This window comes from Neovison vison, chromosome 7 (assembly GCF_020171115.1).
Source record: "Neovison vison isolate M4711 chromosome 7, ASM_NN_V1, whole genome shotgun sequence".
Taxonomy (NCBI): domain Eukaryota; kingdom Metazoa; phylum Chordata; class Mammalia; order Carnivora; family Mustelidae; genus Neogale; species Neogale vison.
In genome coordinates this window covers 159,430,185-159,452,414 of record NC_058097.1, presented here as the reverse complement: position 1 = coordinate 159,452,414, position 22,230 = coordinate 159,430,185, and the positions used below count along the sequence as shown (strand labels likewise).

Sequence of the window (22,230 nt, the reverse complement as noted above, 5' to 3'; positions counted from 1 at the left end):
CCTTCTGGAGTGAGGCAGAGTGGCCTCTGGAAGTCAAAGTCTCTGGAAGGACACGTATTTCTCTCCAGAGGCCCGATCACCAAAGGTCTGCCTTCACCTAGACGTTGACTGCCATTTTGAAAAGATGAAGACTTCCATTTGCTTGCGTTTTCTATCCTAGCGGGTTAAGAAATACTGAGTCTTTCTTCCAGTAAATACTCAGTGACCACTTAATGGATCCCAGGTACTGCCCTTGGTGCTAAATGTACGACTATTCAGCTGGGATCGTCAGTGATAGATTCAGATTCTCTGGTGGTTCCCACCAGTTTTAATGGTGTGAGCCTGTCTGTTGCACACTGAGGGCTTGTCTTATGTATCACAACAGAGGCCCGGGGAAGAATCTGGACTCCTGAGCCCTCCGGCAAAGCTAGAGCCAAGACCTGGGGTGGGCCAGCCCCTAGGGAGACCCCACCCAAGCCCCTGACAGATCTAAGAGCCTGGCTATTCTTTCTAGGTGCCGCAACCTCTCCTTCCCCGATAGCCTGCCAGAGGTGAGCATCGTGTTCATCTTTGTCAACGAAGCGCTGTCCGTGCTGCTGCGCTCCATCCACTCAGCCATCGAACGCACGCCCCCACACCTGCTCAAGGAGATCATCCTGGTGGATGACAACAGCAGTAACGGTGAGTGCCCGGCCTCCCTTGGGCTCAGCCTCCCAGGGTGGTTCTCATTTTCTTACGGCTCTCCGCCCCTGCTTCTTCTCTGAGATGTGGCTTCAGAGATGGGAGGTCCTTGAGGGTCACCACTCTGGAAGGTTCCCTCCATAGGCATGCCCTCTTTGCATCCTGGAGGGGCTTGGTCCCCAGGCTTCTCCTTACTGGCTGGGCACTGTCTCCTCTAGTGTTCTATTGCAGCATAAGGCAAATCGCCCTGACCTCCACTCCCACCACGTACATGGTGAACCTTCCCAGGGACTCTTTTCTGGGAAGCATCCATTCAGTTTTTGATGTTCCTTGGCATCTGCCTGGAAGATAGTTTGTGTTGTCTTAGCAGTGGTTGGGGCAGGGGGAGGGCGCGGGTGTCAATGGTGTTGGTGATGGTGAAGGTCACAGTGGTTCAATGGTGGGGCTGGTAGTGGGTATGTAACATGGTGATAATAATAACGCTGCTGCTGAAAGTCTGTCCTCTTTGCTGGATGCCCTGCTCCCTGCTCTGTCTGGCCTTAGCAAAGCTCCAGGTGGCCCCCAAACACTGACTGGAGCCCCCCCATCCTGTCCCCCCTTCTCCAGCCACTACCAGCTACCTCTTTCCCTTGGTGTGAGTTTCAGGGCCTGTCATGCCTACGTACACTGTCCCCATAATATTCTCCAGACTTAGAGACCAGGTACCAAGATGGCTTTAAAACAAGCACTCTTGATAGAATGATTAAAATGGATGTGCTTTGGATAATGCATGATTTTAGAAACCAGACCGCCAGGTCACAGGATCATAGAGTCACTGGGCCTGTGTTCTCTTTAGTGCTTTCTTGGGTGTCAGGTAGTAAATTTTCCAGTGAATCAGTTGCTGTAATGAGAAGTTCAGATGGGCAATTTGTGTTTTGTTATCAATTAAAGCTGAAACATATCAGATAATTGAAATATATTTAATCTCAATAAGCAAAGTTTCTTTTTCATTTTCTCATGTAGTAAGAAGTGTAGGAACACTGCTATGAGGCGAATTTCAGAGCTTTCTGAAGGGCAGTGCTTATGAATCACTTGACTTTAATTTTTCCATGGATGTGAAGGGAGGAAAAGACATCAGAGGATGGAAACAAATAGGCAGCATAGTTTTTTTTTTTTTTTTAAGATTTTTATTTATTTATTCATTTGACAGAGAGGGAGACAACAAGAGAGGGAGCAGTAGCAGGGGGAGTAGGAGAGAGAGAAGCAGTCTTCCTGCGGAGTAGGGAGCCCAATGTGGGGCTCAATCCCAGACCCCGGGATCATGACCTGACCTGAAGGCAGACACTTAATGACTGAGACACCCAGGCGCCCCCTGGCAGTATAGTTTTAAAGATGATTGTCTATTATGAGGGATACGGGAAGGGTCTCAGGTCCCACTTCTCAAAACTCCTTGTTCCCTTGCTTGTGTCCATGGAATGGATGCGCATGAGAGCTCCCATCCCCCAGTGGCTAACCCCAGAACCGCTTGACTAGCCCACTGCTGCACCCCAGCTTGCTCCACCCAGGCCTGCTGGCCCCTCCCCTTTTAGACAATGAGAAGGCGAAGGATGAATGAGCCATCTCTCCAAGGGTGAGAACATCTCCCAAGCAAGAGGCCTTGTTAGGCCCTTTTCTGCTGTGGGGTGGATATGGGGATGGAGGGCAGGAAGGCTTAAGGAGGGCTGGTGAATTATGGCTTGGTTTTAAGCCACGGTGGCTCTGAAGAGATGGTGCGTTCCCAGGGGAGAGAGGCAGAAGGAGTAGTGGGACGGGAGCCGCTGGATGGTCTTCCTCGGGGATGGGAGCTGTCAGAGGCTTTACTCTAACGTATATGATGCTGATGGTACAGTTAAATATCTGCACTGTACTGGTAGCTACTCAACGCTGTATGAGACAAGAATTGCACAGAATTACATACTTACCCCCAAATGGGTACATGTCTTTCTGGAGAGATCTGAAAGCTCTGAGGACCTCTTTGTACATTTCTGTGCACTTTCCTGTGAATCTGTAATTACCTCAAAACAAAAAGCTAAGCAAGCCAACCTCTCTCCCCAGAAGATCTTGATACAAAGTTTAAGGAGGAATCTGGACATCTCTGTTTCTTAAAGCATTCTTAATTCTGTTGCACAGCTCTGGTCGAGCACCTCTGGTTTAATGAACAAGACATAGCTCTGCTTTTGCACCTGTGGAATTCTATTACGTGGCGCGAAGGGAAAGAACTCTGGGCTGAAGTCTCAAGTCATGGGCTCTGGGCTCCTCTCCACTGTTGGAGGGGTGACCATGAAAACATTCCCCAGTGTCTCAGTCTTATCTTTTTCCTTTGTAAAATGGGGAATGACATTTTGTAAAATGGGGATGCTTGCCTCGCAGCTTGACACGGTCAAGTGCATGACTGTATTGAGCCCTGTCAGTGTTTACCCTTCCCCAGGACTTGTGTCCGTTCCCAGGAGGCTGACACGTGGCTAGTCAGCAGCACAGCCAGGGCTCAAGAGAGGGAAATGCGGGAATGGAAATTTGGAGGAAATTACACACAGAACAACTGAAGCCTTGACTGGGAGGAGAGGGTAACAAAGAAAAGAGGGCAGACATTTGCGACAACATGGATGGAACTAGAGGGTATTATGCTTAGCGAAATAAGTCAATTGGAGAAAGACAACTATCATATGGTCTCCCTGATATGAGGAAGTGGAGATGCAACGTGGGGGTCTGGGGGGCCGGAAAAGAAAAAAATCAAAGAAGATGGGATTGGGAGGGAGACAAACCATAAACGACTCAATCTCACAAAATAGGCTGAGGGTTGCTGGGGGTCGGGGGGTCGGAAGAGGGGGGTGGGGTTCTGGACATTGGGGAGGGTATGTGCTATGGTGAGTGCTGTGAAGTGTATAAACCTGGCGATTCACAGACCTGTACCCCTGGGGATAAAAATACATTATATGTTTATAAAAAAATTAAAAAATTAATTAAAAAAAAAAAGAGAGGGCAGAGGGCAAAAAGCTGGAGAGAATACTGAGCATGAGACTTTAAGGAGGAAGGAGGAGGAGGATTAGTTGGTGAGAGGCTGGAGGATGACAGACTCCGTGGACAGAGAGAATTCCCAGAGTGAAAGTCATTTATTTGAACGAACCCACAGACAGGTGGAAGGACACCGAGTCTGGGAAGAAGCCCCCAGATTCGGACGGTGCAGACCTTGGAAACCTCAGCAGGAAGCTTTGGGGGCTGGGGATGGGGAATGTGGAAGCCAGATACAGATGAAGAACAGCCAAAGAGGTAGATTTTTTTTAATTTATTTTTTATTTTCAGCATAACAGTATTCATTATTTTTGCACCACACCCAGTGCTCCATGCAAGCCGTGTCCTCTCTAATACCCACCACCTGGTACCCCGACCTCCCACCCCCTGCCCCTTCAAAACCCTCAGATTGTTTTTCAGAGTCCATAGTCTCTCATGGTTCACCTCCCCTTCCAATTTCCCCCAACTCCCTTCTCCTCTCTAACTCCCTATGTCCTCCATGCTATTTGTTACTCTCTTTTACAGTCAAAAAAATCTACCTCCATATACACTATGGAGAATCAGGAAGAGAATCAGGAGCTAAGGCAGGAATTGGAGCAATGCTTCTCTCTCTCTCTCTCTCTCTCTCTCACACACACACACACACACACACATGCATTTTAACCATAATCCACACCAACAAAGACATTTACAACATGACCCAGGATGACACGCCTACTCACACTCGTACAATAGCACACGCTATTGAAACAAAACGTTAAGCAACAATAGTTAGCCTTCTAATGTGCAGAGTGCCGTGATATTTTCTATTCTAGTCTGGTCTGTGTTATTCAGTTGTATTGTGTTGTATTGTATTCTGTTCTATTCTGTTTCTCTTTTTCAAAAGGCAGGCTGTTCTCAAGACCCTGTGGCATATCAGAATCGTTTGGAGAGCTTTTAAGAAATCTGGGTGGCCATCCCTTAGCTCTGGTGATTTCGTTTGTCTGGAGAGGGGATGCCTGCATCCTTTGAGGCCAAGGCATGGAACAAGGCCTCCAAGGAGGGAGGGGAGGATGGCATCCAGGGCACAGAAATGAGGGCTGCCTCTGGGAAGAAAAGGCCTGTCTTTGTCCCACTCGGGGGGAGCAGATGGGTAAAGAGGGATATCACTGGAGGCAGTAGGGGGTACTGGGAGGGGTGCTGGGAGGCTAGCACTCAGTCCCGGGATCCTGTGGCTTGCAGAACCTCAGATGGGCAGGGGGCATGGTGGGAAGGGGACTGATGCTGGCTGGAATAACCCCGTGTGGACAGGGCCGGAGGCGTGTAACCTGTAACGGGTCCCCTCCCCAACTCCACCCTGGAGACCATCCTGAGCTGAGCTCTCAAGAAGAGAGGAAGAGACCCTTGAGACCGTGGCTCTCGGAGGAGGTGAGCCATCATGCCTTTGCGAAGGGCAGAAAGGCCCTTCCGACGCGACCAGCCTGGGGGAAGGCGGCTCTGTGACCCTGCCCAGAGCAGGTTCCATCTGGGGCTGGCTTCTCTGGGGCGTCCCCTCACTCGGTACAGGACTCATGTTTACTTCGGATCAGGCCAAGTCAGTTCAGTTCCACACACAATGATAGAGGGCCCAGTCTGGGCCAAGGGCATGAAGATCTAGCCCCTGGCATCAGGGAGTTCTGCCGATGAGTCTGAACTGGAAATGAAACACGCTAGGACTCTGTTTCTGGTCTCAACTCTGCCACTTCCTGGCTGTGGGTCTTTGCTCTGGTTTTCTCTGCCATGTGGGGACATCAGGCCCTGCCTGTCCCACCTGCCTCAGGGCCACTGAGGACACATGAGGTAATGGCAGTGAGGGGGCTGAGCAAGCTGTAAGGTGCGAAGGGTGCCCCGAGACTGAGTTTCAGTGACAGTAACAACAACAATGACTAATAATAATTATAGCTGATGTGTGGTCACTGCTTAAAGACTTGCTTTTCTCTCCTTCCCAAGACAATGCGCTCTGGTGGGAAGAGCACAGAAGCACAGAATTTGGCCTTTGGCCAGCTTTTCAGTTCTAGCTCTTTCTACCTTCTACCTGGCTGTGTGCTCTTAACCTCTGTGAACCCTATTTCCCTTATCTCTGAAACTGGGATGTGGAATTCCTACCTCAGGGATTGTTTGGAGGTTTGAAGGAGATAAGGCTTGACAGAAGGGACGTCTGTGTTTAAAACTCAAAGCGAAGCTTTCAGAATGTCTTCCCAGGCGATGTAACACTCTCTGGGTGCTCATGCCTTGTCTCTCCCAAACTCCTCCTCTGCAGGCATTTTTGTTTTGGGATCGAGCCTGTGTAGCCACACATGCAGGAAAGGGCCCGCAATGACCGCTTTCTTCATCCAAGCAGCCCCTCGAGATCTTTAGCTTTCTCCCTCAGAAGCCAAGGGAGTCTGAGTCCTTGTTCTCTGCCTTTTTAGCAATTTCCACAACAAGCTCCATTTTTCAGGGGCTGGCTTCTGGGTAGGATGCTGTTATTCTGCTGAAGTGGTCTCAAACTATAGTGTTTGAGCTTGATCAAGAAATACAGGGATTCATTCAGGCACATTCTTGCCTCAGGTCATTTGCACTTGCTGCTTCCTTCACTTGGAATGTTCCTACTCCTGCTATCTGCACAACTTGCTTTTTTACCCCTTAAGGTCTTTGCAAATATTTAAAATGGCACCCTGTTCGAAATGGCAGTCCTGAACCCGGTCACTCCTCATTCCTTCCTTGTTTCTTTTCTCCCACAGCACCTATTACTATCTGATCTACTGTCGTCATTTGGTGACTGTACGTTTTCTCTCCACCAGTATGTAAGTTCCTTGAAGGCAGGGACTTCTGTTTTGTTCATCGCTGTATCTCCAGTACTTAGAATAGTGCCTGGTCTTTGTAGGTGTGTAATGTTGATTCAATGAATGAATGAAATTTGATTCTGTAGGTCTGCAGCAAGAATTGGAATGTGCATTTTAATAAGCTTCCCAGAGCATTCTCATGCAGTGGGACATCTCTGAGAATCCCTGCCCTAACTACTGTCCCCCATCTGTACTGAAGCTGAGGAGCTTGGGGCAGTAGGCACTTAAGCTCCCCCAAAGCAAGCGTCAGGAGGAGTCATTACTGGGTGGAGCATGTCTTCCCTGGGTGGGGCCCTCAGGACCTCCCTGCTGCAACCCAGAGAGGTGATGTGAATGGGCGGGCAGGGTGCAGATGTGGAGGGGGAGTTTCTTGTGCTGTTACCCCCGTGTGGCCTGAACTCAGGTCCTGTGCACAGAGGCAGATGGCTGACCCCAAGCCTCCTCCCTTCGATGTTACCTGACCTCTACAGGCATTCTTGACAGTGGTGACCAGCCCTGCCTGCCCTGGGACTCTGAGGCAGTATTTCTCCTCCCTGGATCCTCCTCCTCGTTATCTGCAGAAATTGTGGGAACACAGCTCTGAGCCTCCTGGTTTTAATTACCATACTCTCGGTGAATCCCAGTGGGCCAGTGTCTTTAGCTGGGACTGAATGATTTTTCCTTTATGGACCTCCAGCGTGAGGGAAACACCTGCATTTGCTACCGACAGAATCATCCCTGCCTTCGATTCTTGGCAATCACTTGTTCATTCATTCATTCATTCATTCACTCTCTCAACAGGTTTTCTAATGGCCTTCAGCCCCCATGGTGAGCACATTCAGGTGACACAGGTCTCCCAGGACCTGGCACTGAGCAACTGTTCACTGAACATGAGCTCTTCCAAGTTCCATCACCAGCTGTGCCAGAATCACCACATCCCACAGTCCAGCCACCTCCACTTCAGAAAAATTTCCTTTGCTATATCCGATTTCTGTATTTTGTTTAAGATTTATTTATTTTAGAGAGAAAGAGAAAGCGTGAGTGAGAGGGGCGGAGGGAGAGAGAATCTTAAGCAGACTCCCCGCTGAGCACAGAGCCCGACCGACCAGGGGCGAGATCCCATGGCCCTGAGATCGGGACCTGAAGGGAAACCAAGAGTTGGGCACTCAGACTGACTGTGCCACCCAGGGCACCCCATTGGCTTCTGTGCTTCCTTGTGTTAATTCATGTGCTCTTTTGATAAACTTAAAAATCATATACCCTTCTCTTCATGCTACTTGAATTTTTAAAATGAATCTGAATTTTGTGACTAAAAGTATATCAATGCAATAGCAATATCAAATATTCTTTTAAGAATCTCATTCCCTGGAGATTTCAGTCTGCTCTTGTATGGCAGTGACTTGCCCCATGGTTAACCCCAGCCTGACACTTGTCCTCTTCTGCTGCCTTCCAACAAGAGAATAGCCAGTTCCCAGCACCTCATACACTCGAAGTTGGGTGGTCTCTCTTCTTGGTGATGATACCTTTGCTTACGGATCCAGCCTTCCCACTGGTTACGTTTGCTTGAAACCTTTGACAAATGTTGGCAGAATGGGGTATACAGCCAGGCAGCCTCTAGAGACAGAGCAAATGGGGTTATCCCTCCCCCACCACAATGAGAGGCAGACCACAATCAAACCCCATCCGGCTCTCAGGAGGAAAATGAGGATCTAGGTAAGATAGAGACTTGACGGGGCCCCACAGCGTGTGAGTGGCAGAGCTTAGATAGGATCTCAGGTCCTCTGACCCCAACCAGGGCTCTCTCCTGTCCCTGGGCCGCCTTGTGTTCATTCTTTCCGCTATCTGCCCTTTGTAGGGACATGGCAGCTTATGGCCAGGTACCCTAGTTTCGGTGATGGTGACTCCAGGCCATTTGCTCTGCTTAGCAATGAATGACTATCCTCCCACTCCCCACCCTCCTTGCCAGATTCAAGCCTCAGGTTCCATTCTGGTGGTATTGCTTCCAGAAAGCCCTTCTGTCACTCTGTACTCCACCTGCCAGCCAGATCAGGAAATTCACCTGAAACACTCGCACATGCTCTGGCTTCCTCCCTCACACACCATTTTTACTGGTTATCTACTCGCTAAATTATAGCAAATAATTTAGCCCAGATTATTCAAGGTGAGCCATGTGAGAGAGCCATGGTGCTGGGCATCTCAGCGTCCCACCATCTAGCCCGGTGTTCAGCATACAGTAGTCTCTCAATAAAACTGGTCACAAAAGGACCCTTACAATCCCTTAAGGAAATAGATGGGGTTACCATCTCTGTTTAATAGATGAAGATGCTAAGTGTTACTGAGCTGAAAAAAAAAAAAAAAAATGACCAGGCCCCAAGGTCATAGCTGGGACATGGTAGGATAAAGTATTCAAACCCAGGTCCCCTGGCCGTGGAACCCACATCTATCTGCTCAACACACTGCTGGGAGTTTAGGGGCTTTTTTTTTTTTTTTTAAGAGGAGTAAGACAGTTTAATTGAGAAATAAACTCTGGAACTCTGGACAGCCTCCTAATCAGAAGTCCTCCTCCTAAGGACCCACTCTTGGAGAGAAAGGCCATCATGGAGGGTAAGACCCTCAAGTGAGGAGGAAACAGCATGGGAGCTGGTACCAGGAGCACCAGAAAGTGGGTCCTATGCTCAGCTCTGGACATAGGATCCTTCCTGTCTAGTCTTCCCCTTGACAGCCAGCCCACCCCATTACTTCTTGGAGAGGGGGGATCAAATTCACAGGTTAGCCTCCTCCAGACTCCTTTAGGTACAGGTCCCAGATCTACTTCAGGGCAGGACAGCTGGCAAGTGTGGCCATAAGGGCTTCCTCCAGCTATGTTTCAGGCCCCTGGTAAGAACACAATTCATTGGGCTGCCTCTGCCCGGTGCTGTGTTTGACCCCCCACTTCTGCAGGCCTGGGCCTCTGACCAGGGTGGCTCCCAGTGCTCGGGATAGACAGAGTCCTAATCAGGCAGCCCCAGCAGAGTGAATACTTCCCATGTGGTCAAGCCTCTTCTAAGCATTTTCTATAAATGAATCAGTGCTCTATGATAATGGTAAGAATCATTATCAGTGTCATTTTATCTAACAAGGAAACAGGCACAGAGGGGTTAAGGAACATGTCCAAAGTCACATAGACATGGGATTGGAACCCAGACCATCTGTCTTCAGAGCTAACACCCTTGACCACCAAACAAGCCTGCCTCCAGCGCACCTGGGTTTCTGACTTTAAAAGACTTACTGGGGTTTTGTACTCATTCTTTGGAGCAGGAATGGTATTGGGCAACAGGCCAGCAGAGAAGGAGGCAAAGAAGGAACCTGAGAGAAGGGTATGGCTGTCTCCTCAGCTGGAGCTTTGCCCAGGACTCAGTAAGAAGGAGAGGTGTGTTGCATGGATGCTGCTAGGCTTGTGTCGGCACTGAGGAAAACAAAGGGTTGGCAGTCATGCTCAGGTGAGAGGGACAGCTTCCTATTTCCTTTCCAATAGGATGAAGTTGGGGTGTGTTTGTGTGTGTGCGTGCGTGTGCACATGTGTACATGTTGAGTACGTGGGAGTGAGTGGCTGTGAACTGGCGAGTGTGCATTGATGTGCTGTGAGCGTGCTAAGCGATGTGTGCAAGCATGAATGGATTTGGTGTCTTACTCCGTTTGGGCTGTTGTAACAAAATACCATAGGCTGGGTGGCTGGAACAGCATTTAGTTCCCATGTTCTGGAGGCTGGGAAGTTCAAGATCAAGGTGCTGGCAGATGCAGGGTCTGACGAGAGCCTCCTTCCTTGGCCTCACGTGGCCCTATCCCATTGCATGTGTGTGCAGAGAGAATGCAAGCTCTGGTGTCTTGTGCTCTTCTTATAACGGGCACTAAAACCATCATGGGGCCCTACACTCATGACTTCCTCTGACCCCAATCACCTCACAAAGGCCCCACCTCCAAATACTATGATGTTGGGGATTAGAATGTGACCATATGGGTCTGGGGGTGGGGGACGCACACAGATTCAGCCCATCACACTGGGCTTGTATGAGCAGTGGTGGGCAGGGCCCCCAGATTGTAGTTGGGCCCCAACCACCACTACCTGGAGCCACCGTCACGATCCTGGTGAATGACAACTAATTGCACAACTGTGAGTCATTGTTATTTTTCATTGTTGGTAAGATAATCACAGAGTAATGGTGAAGTAGAATCAGAATTCCCAGATTGCTTGCCGCCAGCTGCTGGGTCCCCCGCCACCCCCTGCAAAGACCCCATCATCCTTTGGCCCAGAGGCTGGCTAATTGTTGTTTAATGTTTCAAAGATGCTGTCCTACACAAGAGATACTCATTCCAAGCTGTAAAAATACCAACAGCTTTGCATGCAGCTGGAATAATTGCAAAAACTAAAAAAAAAAAAAAAAGCAGAGGAAAAGAATGGTCTGACAGTATTGTGCTTTATGGAGCTTAAAGAATCCCATATAGCTAATCTAATTACAACCAAGGCTCAGGCAGCTTAAAGGTGTTTATACAGCCAGGCACATGGGCTGCCAGCCCACTCAGCTGAAGGCTTCTCCTTACCACCTACCCCAATGCCTTTGATTGTGACTAGAACAGTCCATCCACAAGCCTGGTAGCGGGTACCGAGCAGTCTCGACATAGGAGCAGCCTAGCTCTGAAATCTGCAGGAGTCCTGGAGGCTCTCACCTTTGCCTCATACTGCCGGGGCTGCCTCCTCCTGCCACACTGTCCGTCACCTGCCTGAGGGTTACTCTTGGCCGGGCTACAGATCACGCCAGGGTTGACCAGCACTCTCCCAAGGAAACCTGTGACCCTTGAGTTCCTGGCCGCTCTGGAAAGCCAATGCCCACCTCTCCCTGACTCCAGCCCCAACCTGAGGACAGGGAAGTGCTTCGGCCTGTGATCACAGTGATGGAAAGGAATCCAATGAATGTTTCTGCAGACTCAGTCGCATCTCTTTCTGAACCAACCTCTCAGAGCTACCGCATGTAGGTAGGTTTTGCCCTTCGCCAGGCAGCCAGACGAGGAGAAATGGGGGAATGTAATCTAGCCCATGATCTCTGTCGGCTAAGCTCCTCATCCTGCTCTGAGTCTGTGTTGGAAATGCTTTTTCCCAATTGGGAGTCCAGAGGGGAGTACTTTTCTAGAATGCACATCAAGGTGCCATGGGCTAATATAGCCCAGCCCGTGCCGACCTCTGCGGTGAAAAACAGCAGTCTGTTCTTCCCATGGCGGGCAGCCCGGCTTTAACAGAGCTGCTGGAACCTGGGTGTGTTCCCTGCACCTGCTGCCCTCCCTATGCCAGCCTTCCTCAACCTTCTCGGAGTTGGTCCTACACTCGGCTTCCATTCTCTTCCAGTCTGCTGTTCCCTCCTGGAATGGAGCCCTTGAGCCCTTACAACCCCCTGGGCTGGGCTCTGGCTCCCCATCCAGCCCTGGCCAACCCTCCTATTTGAGAGGTTTGCCCCTGCTCCCTGTACCACCTGGCTGGGGCCCTGTTCCTCAGTCTGACCCACCTGCCTTCCCATATTCTCAGGGCTGAGACCTTCCACTGAAGTGAGAATCCTTAGTTAGTGCAGCTTGGATGTGCCCAGCCCCTGGTGACACTGCCTCTTGGTGAACCAGCCCTGGAGCTCAGTCTGTTTCTCCAAGTCCGGTCCTGTTTCTCCAAGTCCAAGACTCTTCTCTGTCCTCACCAAACCACCCTGCCAAGGTCCCAGCAAGCCACACAGCAGAGCCTGTCTAAATCTGGCAATGGGATGGGTAGCATCTCACTTATTCTGAGCCATTTTACTGATATAGACAACTGACTCAGGGAATCAGAAACTCCCCAGGATGCTTTCCTGACAACCAAGAAGGGCCCCCAGGAGGGCAAAGAGCCTGCCTTTCTTAGCTCATGAGCTCCCTGTAGGAGTTAGCAGCGGGAAGACTTTGGACCATTTGGCTTTACAGCCTCGCCAAGATGACCAGTATTTGATTAGCAAAGCCAGCAGGAACCAAATACAAAAAGGCCTTCTTCCAACGGTCAGCTGTGTGACCATCTGTCGAGGGGGAAATTCCTGGAGCTAGAGTGTTGAGCAAGTATGGGAGGAAAGCAGAAGACGTCCCTCCTGCCTTCAGGTGAGGGGGCCTGCTGCCGCAGCTGGGAGTCCAGCTGTCCCTGGAAAAGGCCAGGGTCACACTCCCCCAGCGCGAAGTGCAGCCGGCAGGAGATGGCTCCTTGGCCATTCTTGGCCATCAGCCTGTCCTGCTCAGCGGCTTGCACTGGTGCTGACGGTGGAAACGCCATGAATGCCGGGGGCGGCCACCAAGCTGACATCCTCCCTCTGCTTGCCCACATAGTTAACACTGCCTGAAACCCAACAATCAAGTATGTCCTGCTGATACTAAATCTTTGGAGTACGGAGTGCCTTCTGTTGGCATTGATTTTCTGAAAGGCTGCCCCAAAACACACCGCCCCTTCCCCAGATGTCCTCCAGTGACTCCGGGGTTGGAAGGCTCAGCAAAAAGGGGAGCATGTGGACAAGCGGCCTCCCCAGCAACCACCCAGACCTGTTCTGCTTGTTAGTTTTCAGGGTTCCCAGGAGACTGGCCCTGCTACGGTTTGATGGCACAGTGGAAGGTTGTACAGGAGACATTGTTAGGGGTGGTAGAAGCCAGGACAAGTGACGGGGGCCTGAAGGTCCAGCAGGAGGTGTGGACCCATCTCTACTATGCATCAATAAAAATCTGCTCTTATTGTGGCAGTGGTAGGGAGAGCAGAGTTTTTTTGTTTTGTTTTGTTTTGCTTTGCTTTTTTGTAACCAGGGCCCTAATCTGCTCTCTGGGGCCCTAAATTGCAGAACAACTCCATTGTTGTTGTTGTTGTTGTTGTTGTTTCCAGAGACTGCCTCACCTCTCTGCCCATGGGGACTTAGGCCTCTCATGCTCCTCCCACCATTCACACGCATTCATTCAACAAACCGAGAAGCAGGTTCCAGACTCCTCTCTGGGCAGGCGGTGGTGAAGCAGATGTGGTTCCTGCCTCTGACCAGCTTTAGTCAAATAGAGAGACTCTACAGCCCTCCCTGGGCACAGAGGAGATGCCTCATTTCTGGTTGTTTTTAGAAACTCATGTCTTGGGCTTTTAAGATGGACGTAGAATTTCAGGGAGAGAAGCTCTTGAATAGAAAGCAAGCCCAGGTTTGTCAGATCAGGGAGCAGGAAGGCTTCATTCATGTGAACCACCACTAAGGGAACCACCACTAGATGGCCCCAAGGCTGACCTTTGACACCTGTGCTGCTGGTGTAGGGCACTGACCTTAGTCTAACCAAGGAGAGCAAGGCCTGGGGTAACAAGACATGCGGTTCCCTCTGTCTTCTCACCCCTGGTCCCCATCCTGTGACTTCCAGTGGCCTCCCCCTGGCTTAGGTAGTTCTCTGCTCAGCACCTGACCTACGAGCAGGGTGGGTGACCTAGTTCACTTTGTGGGTCCCTCTCCCACCCAGATGAGCTTCTCTTAGGGGACATCGGGCAACTTGAAGCAGCAACCCTAAAATCCGGCCCCAGCTCCTCACTTCCTGAAGGGGAAACAGATCCAGAGAGCTTCTGTGAGTTTTCCAGTGGCGCACACCTTGCTGATGGCAGGGTTGGCGAGCAACCCTGCCCTGGGGCTTCGCTCACTGTGCTCCTTCATCTACCAGACGTTCACGGAGTGTGTTCTCAAGTGTCAGGGAGCACATGCTGCACCTGAGATGCAAGGATGGATGGAAACAGTTTCTGTTTCCAGAGAACTCACAGCCCAGTGCAGATGATAAACCAGAAGCTAATAGCCATTACCCACAGTGGGCTGGTCAGGGCCACCAGCCACAGTGAAAGGAGAGCACTGACAGAGCCCAAAGAGAGGTCTCAGTCATGCTGGGAGGACTTCCTGGAAGAGCTGGCATTTGAACAGGGCATTGGAGATTGAATGGGATTTGGATATGGATGTGAAGGTAAAGGAAAAGACAGAACCTGCCTCTGTTTTTGTGTCTTTCTAATTAGACTTCAGGGAAGGAGTCAAAAGGATCACTTATTGGGCACCTGTTGTGTTCCAAGCACTGTAATACACACTTTTATGCACTATCTTAATTTTTCCAATACCTCTCTTCATCTTACAGATGAGGACATAGACTCCCCAGTAACTTAGCCCTAAATGGAGCCTTCTTCTTTGATTCCTTCTTCTCTCTTCTGCACGAGGCCTCATCCCAGAAGGGTGCCTTGTGCACCCCAGAAGGACCTGGTGAACCGGATGATTGAATGCAAACAGAGAGTGAGACATTGGAATAGTGAGTTTGTGACATCACAGGGAAGCTGGCATCCCCCTTCCTCGAACACCTTGTTCCTGAGCACAGAGCTGTTTAGGACTTCTGTCATCAGAATGATGCATATATACCTGCCCCCAGGCTGGCATCATCTTAGCCTAAGTGAATACTAACAAGAGCCTTCCTTTTTTCTAAGCATCTTGCTGTGTTACTTCACACACACAGGTCTCTGGACAGCCATAGGAGCTGGGTACTATTACTCTTATGCTCACTTCAGAGACGACAATACCAGGGCCCCGAGAAGTTACAGGTTATGCACCTGGGAACAGCAGACCCAGCATTTGAACCCAAGTTGGGTCTGGCTGTGGAGGCTAAACCCCTAACCTTGTCACCATATTCAGGGGTCCTGAACTCGGGTTATCTACCGAGGCTCGATAGATGAGGGGAACAGCCGAGGTGAGGCGATGGGGCTGGTAGGACTGTGGTGACCAAGAGAATGAGCCCAAGTTCAGCCAAAAGGGGCAGCCAACAGGCCACAGCCTATTCCTATCGTGCAAGACTGGCCAAGATCACACTTTTCTGTTTGGTAGGCTGGACGAGCCACACGCACAGGCCGGGTACAGTCTTGGTCTTCATGTCTGGGAGCCTCTATTGTATTGCTTCCCAGACTGAGACCGAGAGGCTCCTTCGGAGATGCCCTGTGTCTCAGCCATGTCTGGTGCAAACGTCTCCCTCTTGTGCTTGCTGCTTTCCCACTTCTCAGAAAGCAGCCAGTCGGGAGACGTGAAACTCGCCTCTCCTTCGTGCAGTTCCCTTCGCTGTGTGCTGTTTGGGAAGCTTACAAGGCTTGGGCCATGTGTACAGTTTTAGTCCCAGCAATTTAGGGAGGCCCCTTCTGGGCTGATCAGCCTTATAGAAAAGTACAGGGTCATGCAGTCGAGGTATGAATATTGTCCCCAGGTTGTGGACGTGGATGCCGTTTGTGTGACATCCCAGAATCCTGAGAGCTGGTGGCTTGCATCAGGCACCCTGGACGAGGCCTGGAGGGGGGAGGGGAGTGCCCGGGGCTCAGGAAGGTGTCAGAGGAAGCAGAGAGTGTGGGAGTCTCTCAGAGCCTCATGTGCCTTGGATGGGGCTCATCTCAGCAGGACTTCCCTCAGGGGCAGGAGGTGGGGAAGGGGTTTAGAGGGAAGCAGGCACTCGGGCTGGGGATGGCTGTGATTTGGATGTGCCACGGCTCACCAGGACTGACCCTGGCTTGCCGAATTCTTCCCCCCTCCCCTCCCCAGATGCCTCCATTTCCTGTGCTGCCTGTGACCTGCAGCCCTGAGGGAGGCTGGTGGAGTGTGCTTGTGGTCCTTGGGGTTGAAAATGTGGCGGTTGCCATCTAGGAGGGAATAACCACAGCAACTCTTTCTTTCTTTCCTTTTTTTTTAAAAAACATTTTATTTATTTATTTATTTGACATACACACACAGAGAGAGAGAGAGAGAGAGAGAGAGGGAACACAAGCAGGGGGAGGGGCAGAAGGAGAAGCAGGCTCCCCATCCAGCAGGGAGCCCAACACAAGACTCCATCCCAGGACCCTGGGATCATGACCTGAGCTGAAGGCAGACGCTTAACGACCGAGCCACCTAGGCATCCCCTAACCACAGCAGTTCAAAGCCGAATAAGACCCAAGGACAAAACCCTAGGCCTCCTGTGTCTCTCATCTGGGGAAAGAAGTGTGAATTGGAACTTCACAAACCCAAATCCTTAAACCCTTTCTCACCCAGTAAATTTGATGGGGTGACAGAAATGAATTAGAAATTAGATCAGGGCTCAGCATTTACATGGGTTCTGAGCCAAATGGAAATTAAAAAGAGTATCTCCCGCAGGGTTAATGTGAAGGGCAGGCTTCTAGGATACCTTGGCAGAGTGGCCCGACCTGGGTCTCAGAGGGGAATTGATCGAAGAATCCTGCTGATGAGATCAGGAGGTGGAGAGAGGGTTCCCTACCCAGACAGTGGGAAGGAATTAACTTGTCACCAATTGACACTCACTGATGTGACTGAAAATGCCAGTCATGCAAGGCAGATTTTAATGCCAGGCCGCCCAGTGGCAGCACTGACTTCTCCTATCTTCCCTGAGGTGTAAGCACCCCGAGGTGCTTACATTGAAAAAAGGAATATTTTCCCCCACATTGAAAAACATTTCTAGCTAAGTCCCATGGACTCAGTGTGTCTGCAAGCTTGTCGGTGTTGTCAAATTTCATTTGGCTTAAACATGAGAACTAATGCAGAGAATCAAAGAAAACAAAGTTGTTTGCTGAGTGTTCCTGACCAGGGCTGCTCAGGCATGAGGCTGAGGTATTGCCTAAAGTGATTGTATTTTCTCTGAAAAGAACATTCAAGGTTGTTGTTTAATCTTTCTGGAGTGAGTTTCCATGGTCTTAGGTGTTCACCGACTCCCCTCTAGACCTGCACACTTGACATTCCCACAGTACCTCAGTCCATCTGCGGCTGAGGTCGCTGCTCTCCGAATTCCCCAATTCTGCATGGCAGGAAAATCATGTCCCATCTTTCCGCTTTCCGGCTGGGCTCCTATATTACGCCAGGTGCATCTATAGGAGATGGAAGGAAGGAAGGAGGGAGACACAGAGAGAATGGGACAGAGAGGAAAAACTATGAATAGGTAGGTGTGTAGATGGGTAGATGGATAAGTGGTGGATAGATGGATGGATGGATGGATGGTTGGATGGATGGATGGATGGATGGATGGTTAGATGGATGGATGGATAGACAGATGCATGGGTAGGTGGATGACTCAGGAGGTAGATGGTTGGATGGGTTTAATCTTTTCCATTTTATGACATAGCTATTTTATGTCCATTTGAGAGATGAAGGATTTGGGGGTCAGAAGCAATAGTGAATCACCAGAGTTCTCACTGCAAGATGGTGACAGAGCTGGGACTTGAATCCACATTTCCCAATTCACATGTGTCTATGTTTTCTTTTCTTCTATTGCCCAGTAAGCTTTTTTTTTTTTTTTTTTTTTTAACTGCCTGCCATATATCTAGGGATGGACTCATGTAGGCTTGGATAAGCCACTTATACAAATAGGTGGCCAGAAGGAGGTCCATTTTTTTTTCATTCAGCAAATATGTACTGATCCCAGTGTTGGCAGAATTCCCAGATGGAACCCCAAGACTCCTGGCCTCTGGTGCATACTCGCTTCTTCCAGTTATTCAGTTAAACACTAACCTGCCTCCCGCCATGAAGAGTCTTTACTGATATAAAGATTATTTATTTATTTAACAGAGAGATAGAGAGCACAAGTAACCAGAGCAGCAGGCAGAGGGAAAGGGGAAAGCAGGCTCCCCACTGAGCAGGGAGCCCGATGTGGGACTCAATCCCAGGACTCTGGGATCATGACCTGAGCCGAAGGCAGCTGCTTAACTGACAGAGCCACCCAGGCTCCCCAAGTCTTTACTGATGTAATTCAGATCTCCAGTCAGCTGGGTCTGACGTAATCACACGAGCCTTTTAAGAGCGAAGCTTCTGCAGGCTGATTGCAGAAAGGGGAGTCCCAGAGACGTGCTGTTGGAGGTTTGAAACGAACCAAACGTCCATGCTGTGACTGGCCCATGGGGGCCACAGGGCTGAGAACTACAGGTGACCTCTCCTTGCGGAGAGCGGCCCCAGCTGACAGCTGTCAGGAAAACGGACTTCTGTCCCACGCCGAAGGAAGTGAATTGTGCCAACAACCAGTAAGGCGAGAAGAGTGCCCCGAGGCCCAGGTAAGAGCTACGGTGCCAGCTGACACCTTGATTTGAGCCCAGTGAAACCCAGAGCAGAGAATCCAGCCATGCCATACCTGGATTTATAACCGACGGAAACTGTGAGCTGATAAGTGTGCTAAGTTTGTGGTACTTTGTTATGTAGCAACAGAATATGAATACAGTGACCTCCGATATGTTGGCCGCTGTGCTGACCACTGGGAATACACGGCTGGCATGGTCCCTGCCCTCACGGAGCTCACATTCTGGTGGGAAAGATAGACAAGAAACGAATCAAATGATTATAGTGTGATAAAAGCCATAAGATACATAAACAGGGTGATATGAAATAAATGAAACGTGGAGGGGGCCTTGCTCCCAGTGAGATGGTTAGAGATGCCTCTCACCTGTACCCTGAAGGATGAAAAGGAGTCAGCCGCATGAAGAGCCATGAAAAAGTGTTCCAGGCAGAGGGAACAGCTCAGGCAAAGACCCTGAGGTTGGAGAGAACCTGATGTGTTGTTCTCAGAGTCAAAAGGAAGCAAGTGTTTCTGGAAGGTGGCAAGGAAGGGGGAGGACAAGTTAATGTTGAGGAATTAGGCAGAGGCCTCATCACATAGGACCTTGGAGAATATGACTCTGAGTGCAGTGGGCAACATTGGGGAATTTTAAATGGGGTGAGGTGTGATCTGACTGTCCTTTTTGGAGGACCTCTCTGGCTGGTCTGTAGTGAATTCTGGATGGGGTAAGAGCAGAAGCAAGGAAATCATCTGGGAGACTATGGCTATATCTCAGGCGAGAAGTGATCGTGGTGTGGAGTGTGAGGAGCAGCTGGATCTGAGATCCATTTGGGTTTTCTGGTGATTGGATATAGGAGAAAGAAAAGGAAAGACCTGGAGGTGAAATCCCGGTGTCTGGCTTGAGTAATGGGGTGCGTGACAGTGCCATTTACTGAGATGGGAAGGACAGAGCTGGGGGTAGAACAGGTTTAGGGAGTAAGACCAGAGTGAAGTTTTGGCTGTGATTCAGGTGAGAGGATTGCGAGATGTCTAAGAGGAGATGTCCAGCAGCTATTGGAACACAGAGGCACTGCTGAGCAGGGGTCGTGTTCACAGGTTCAAGACCGGCCAACCTGGCCTGATGGTCGAGCCAGCTCCCCCTGATCTTTCCCTTGATGTTGGCAGAATACCTGGCCTACCCAGCAAGGCTTCAAAGACCAGGGCCTGGACTTCTGGAGTAGTCATCCTCCCTGGACAAGCCCTGCACTGCACTGCTCCCATACTGAGCCCTGGGTGCTGTCATACAACCCATGTGGGGCATCCTGGGAAGGGGTGGTTCCAGCAAGTAGAGCTGACATCTCAGCAAGGTACTTCAGTTGTTCTGGGCCAGTAGTAAGGTGCATTAAGCACCAAATTAAATAAACCTGAAATTGCAGTGTAATGGTGTTAAGGGGCCTGAGGGAACCTGGGAAGAATGAACACGCACAAAGAATCCTCTCTAGGATCATCAAATCCCTGATTAGAATCGCCTCCCAGGATCAAATGGCCTCTAGAGAAGGTAAAGAGTACCTCTGAGTCCTAATGTGCTGTGGGAACTCTGGAAGGATGTTTGACCAGGCTGCAGCCTCCTTCTCCAGGGCCGCTCAGGACAGGAGGGTCTGGTGTGGAAAGAGCTCCCACAGGGATCCTGACCACCGGTCTCAGGGACATAGTGGCATCCTATAGAGGGCCTAAGCCGTGTGGCAGGTCTAGCTCTGGCCTCTCTGGCTTTGTCTTGAAGGGGTTTATTCCCCAAGAAACAGACCCTGAGACATGGATCCAAGAGTAAGTAGTCTATCTAGGAAGTTCAAAGTAGACCAGTAGGGTAGAGCGTTAAGACAAGGTAGGGAAGCAGCCAGTAAGAGTATGTATTCAAGTCAGACACCCCTGTGGGCAGGTGGAGCTTGAACCCACAGGGAAACTCTGCTAAATGACATAAAATACATGTGTCAGAACGATCACACCTGAGAGGTGAGGGAGCTGGGGTATTTATGCCCCAGGTCCCTTTAGTCACTGGTTCAGGGCTGCTCTTAGGGGTTGTTCATTTCTAGCCCTCCAGACTGACCCCTGCTGGGGAAGGGCAGTCTCCTGTGGCTTTGAATAAAGCCCTTGGACAAATGTTCTGGAAATAAATTGTGGTGGCGGGGAGAGGGGCCCTTTGAAAGGATGAGGTGCCAAGGACATCGATGAAGCATCTGTAGCATCTACCACGAGGTTCATGAGGCACAAGTGTTTGGATACTTTTAAAAAGTGCATTTCCAAAAGCCTGTGATACTGACTCTGTCCAGATCTCTGCAGGTCAAGTGGCCAGGCATGCCGGGCCCTCTGAGGCAGACTGAGAACCCCAGCCACATCAAGTCAGACCGGGATTAGAACCCCTCCTGCCCCCCTGAGGTCTGCCTGCCGCCCACAGACAGAGCCCACAGCACCTCGAGACCTGGGGCTGCATTCTGTCTGTGTTTTTGTCTGGCAGGGCCACCTGACAGACAGAGTTCCTGCAGGAAGCTGGGACTTGGGTTTGTGGGCATTTACTCAGGCTGGGGCAGGGGTCAGAGTTCTCTGGATTCAGTGGTTTAAAAACCCAATCCAGGCAGCTGTGGGAGAATAAGGGCAAGGTGTGGTGTCTGGGGAAGACTGGCAAATTCTAGCAGGGGTCAGGCCTTAGCTAAGAAGGCAAAATGGAAAACTGAGGTAGATTCACATTTATAAGGTCGTGATGTGCTTCAGGAAGTAGGAAGGAAGCTGCAGACTGACTGGCAACAGGTGTTGGGGTCATTCCCTTGGTTCTGCAGATACCGGGGGAGTCTGAGTATTATAGACACTCAAGGGGGCCCCACCCAGCTTCCTTTCACTGGCTAGTCCACCTGTCCCCCAGGGGCTGTGCTTGTCAGAGTCCGGCAGCTCAGGGCTGTACCCCACTCCATGGAACTGGAGCTGCCTCACCCAGAAATGCCCAGGACATAAGCCCCCTCCTGCAGGGATGGCCCGGAACTAGCTGATCGATATGGGTTTTAAAACCCACCCCACTCCAAGATGGGATAAGCCTGAGATGCCAGCCACACTCCCTATGGAAAGCTTGGCATCAGCTGAACTCATAGCTTTGCCCTGCTCCCTTCCCTGCCCTCACCTGCTTCTCTCCTCCCTTTCAGGGGATCCTCAAGAGCTCACCCTCGGTTCAAGCACTCCCTCAAGAACTGATCTAAGTTCTTTGAGAACCTTATCTAAGACTGCCAAAATGTGTGAGATGCTCTGCGCTACCAGGCCGAGGGGGTCAGAGATTGGTTAGACAAAGGCCAGCAGCCCTCCCGGTATACCTGGGCATGCAGGGTTTCCCACACCAAACTGGGACCCCTCTGAGCAAACCAGGGTGGTTGGGGACCCTCTACCTCAGTGTCTCAATTAGAAGGGATTGAGTTCCCTGTGGGAACCCAGAGTCGTGCTTGATACAGCAGAGACTAAAAAGAAAGACAAAAACGTGTCTTCCGTGAAATTCTGTGAAGCCAGCGTTTATTTATGTCTCTAAGCCTTTCCCTCTGTTTCAGGAACTTCACTTTTAGTATATTCAAGTCACCCCTGGGGCTAGCTGGCAGGAAAAAAAGAAAAAGAAGGAACCTGAAGTTGGGAC

General features: G+C 50.4%; 1 protein-coding gene across 1 annotated transcript in view; it reads left to right on the top strand.

Annotated features, from left to right (window-relative positions):
- GALNT18 (polypeptide N-acetylgalactosaminyltransferase 18) overlaps window positions 1-22,230 on the top strand; it is a 339,877-nt gene that overhangs the window by 184,974 nt on the left and 132,673 nt on the right. Inside the window, exon 3 of the mRNA XM_044258833.1 lies at window positions 494-660. Within this exon, the coding sequence (XP_044114768.1) occupies window positions 494-660 (167 nt within the window). The remainder of the gene's footprint in view (window positions 1-493; window positions 661-22,230) is intronic.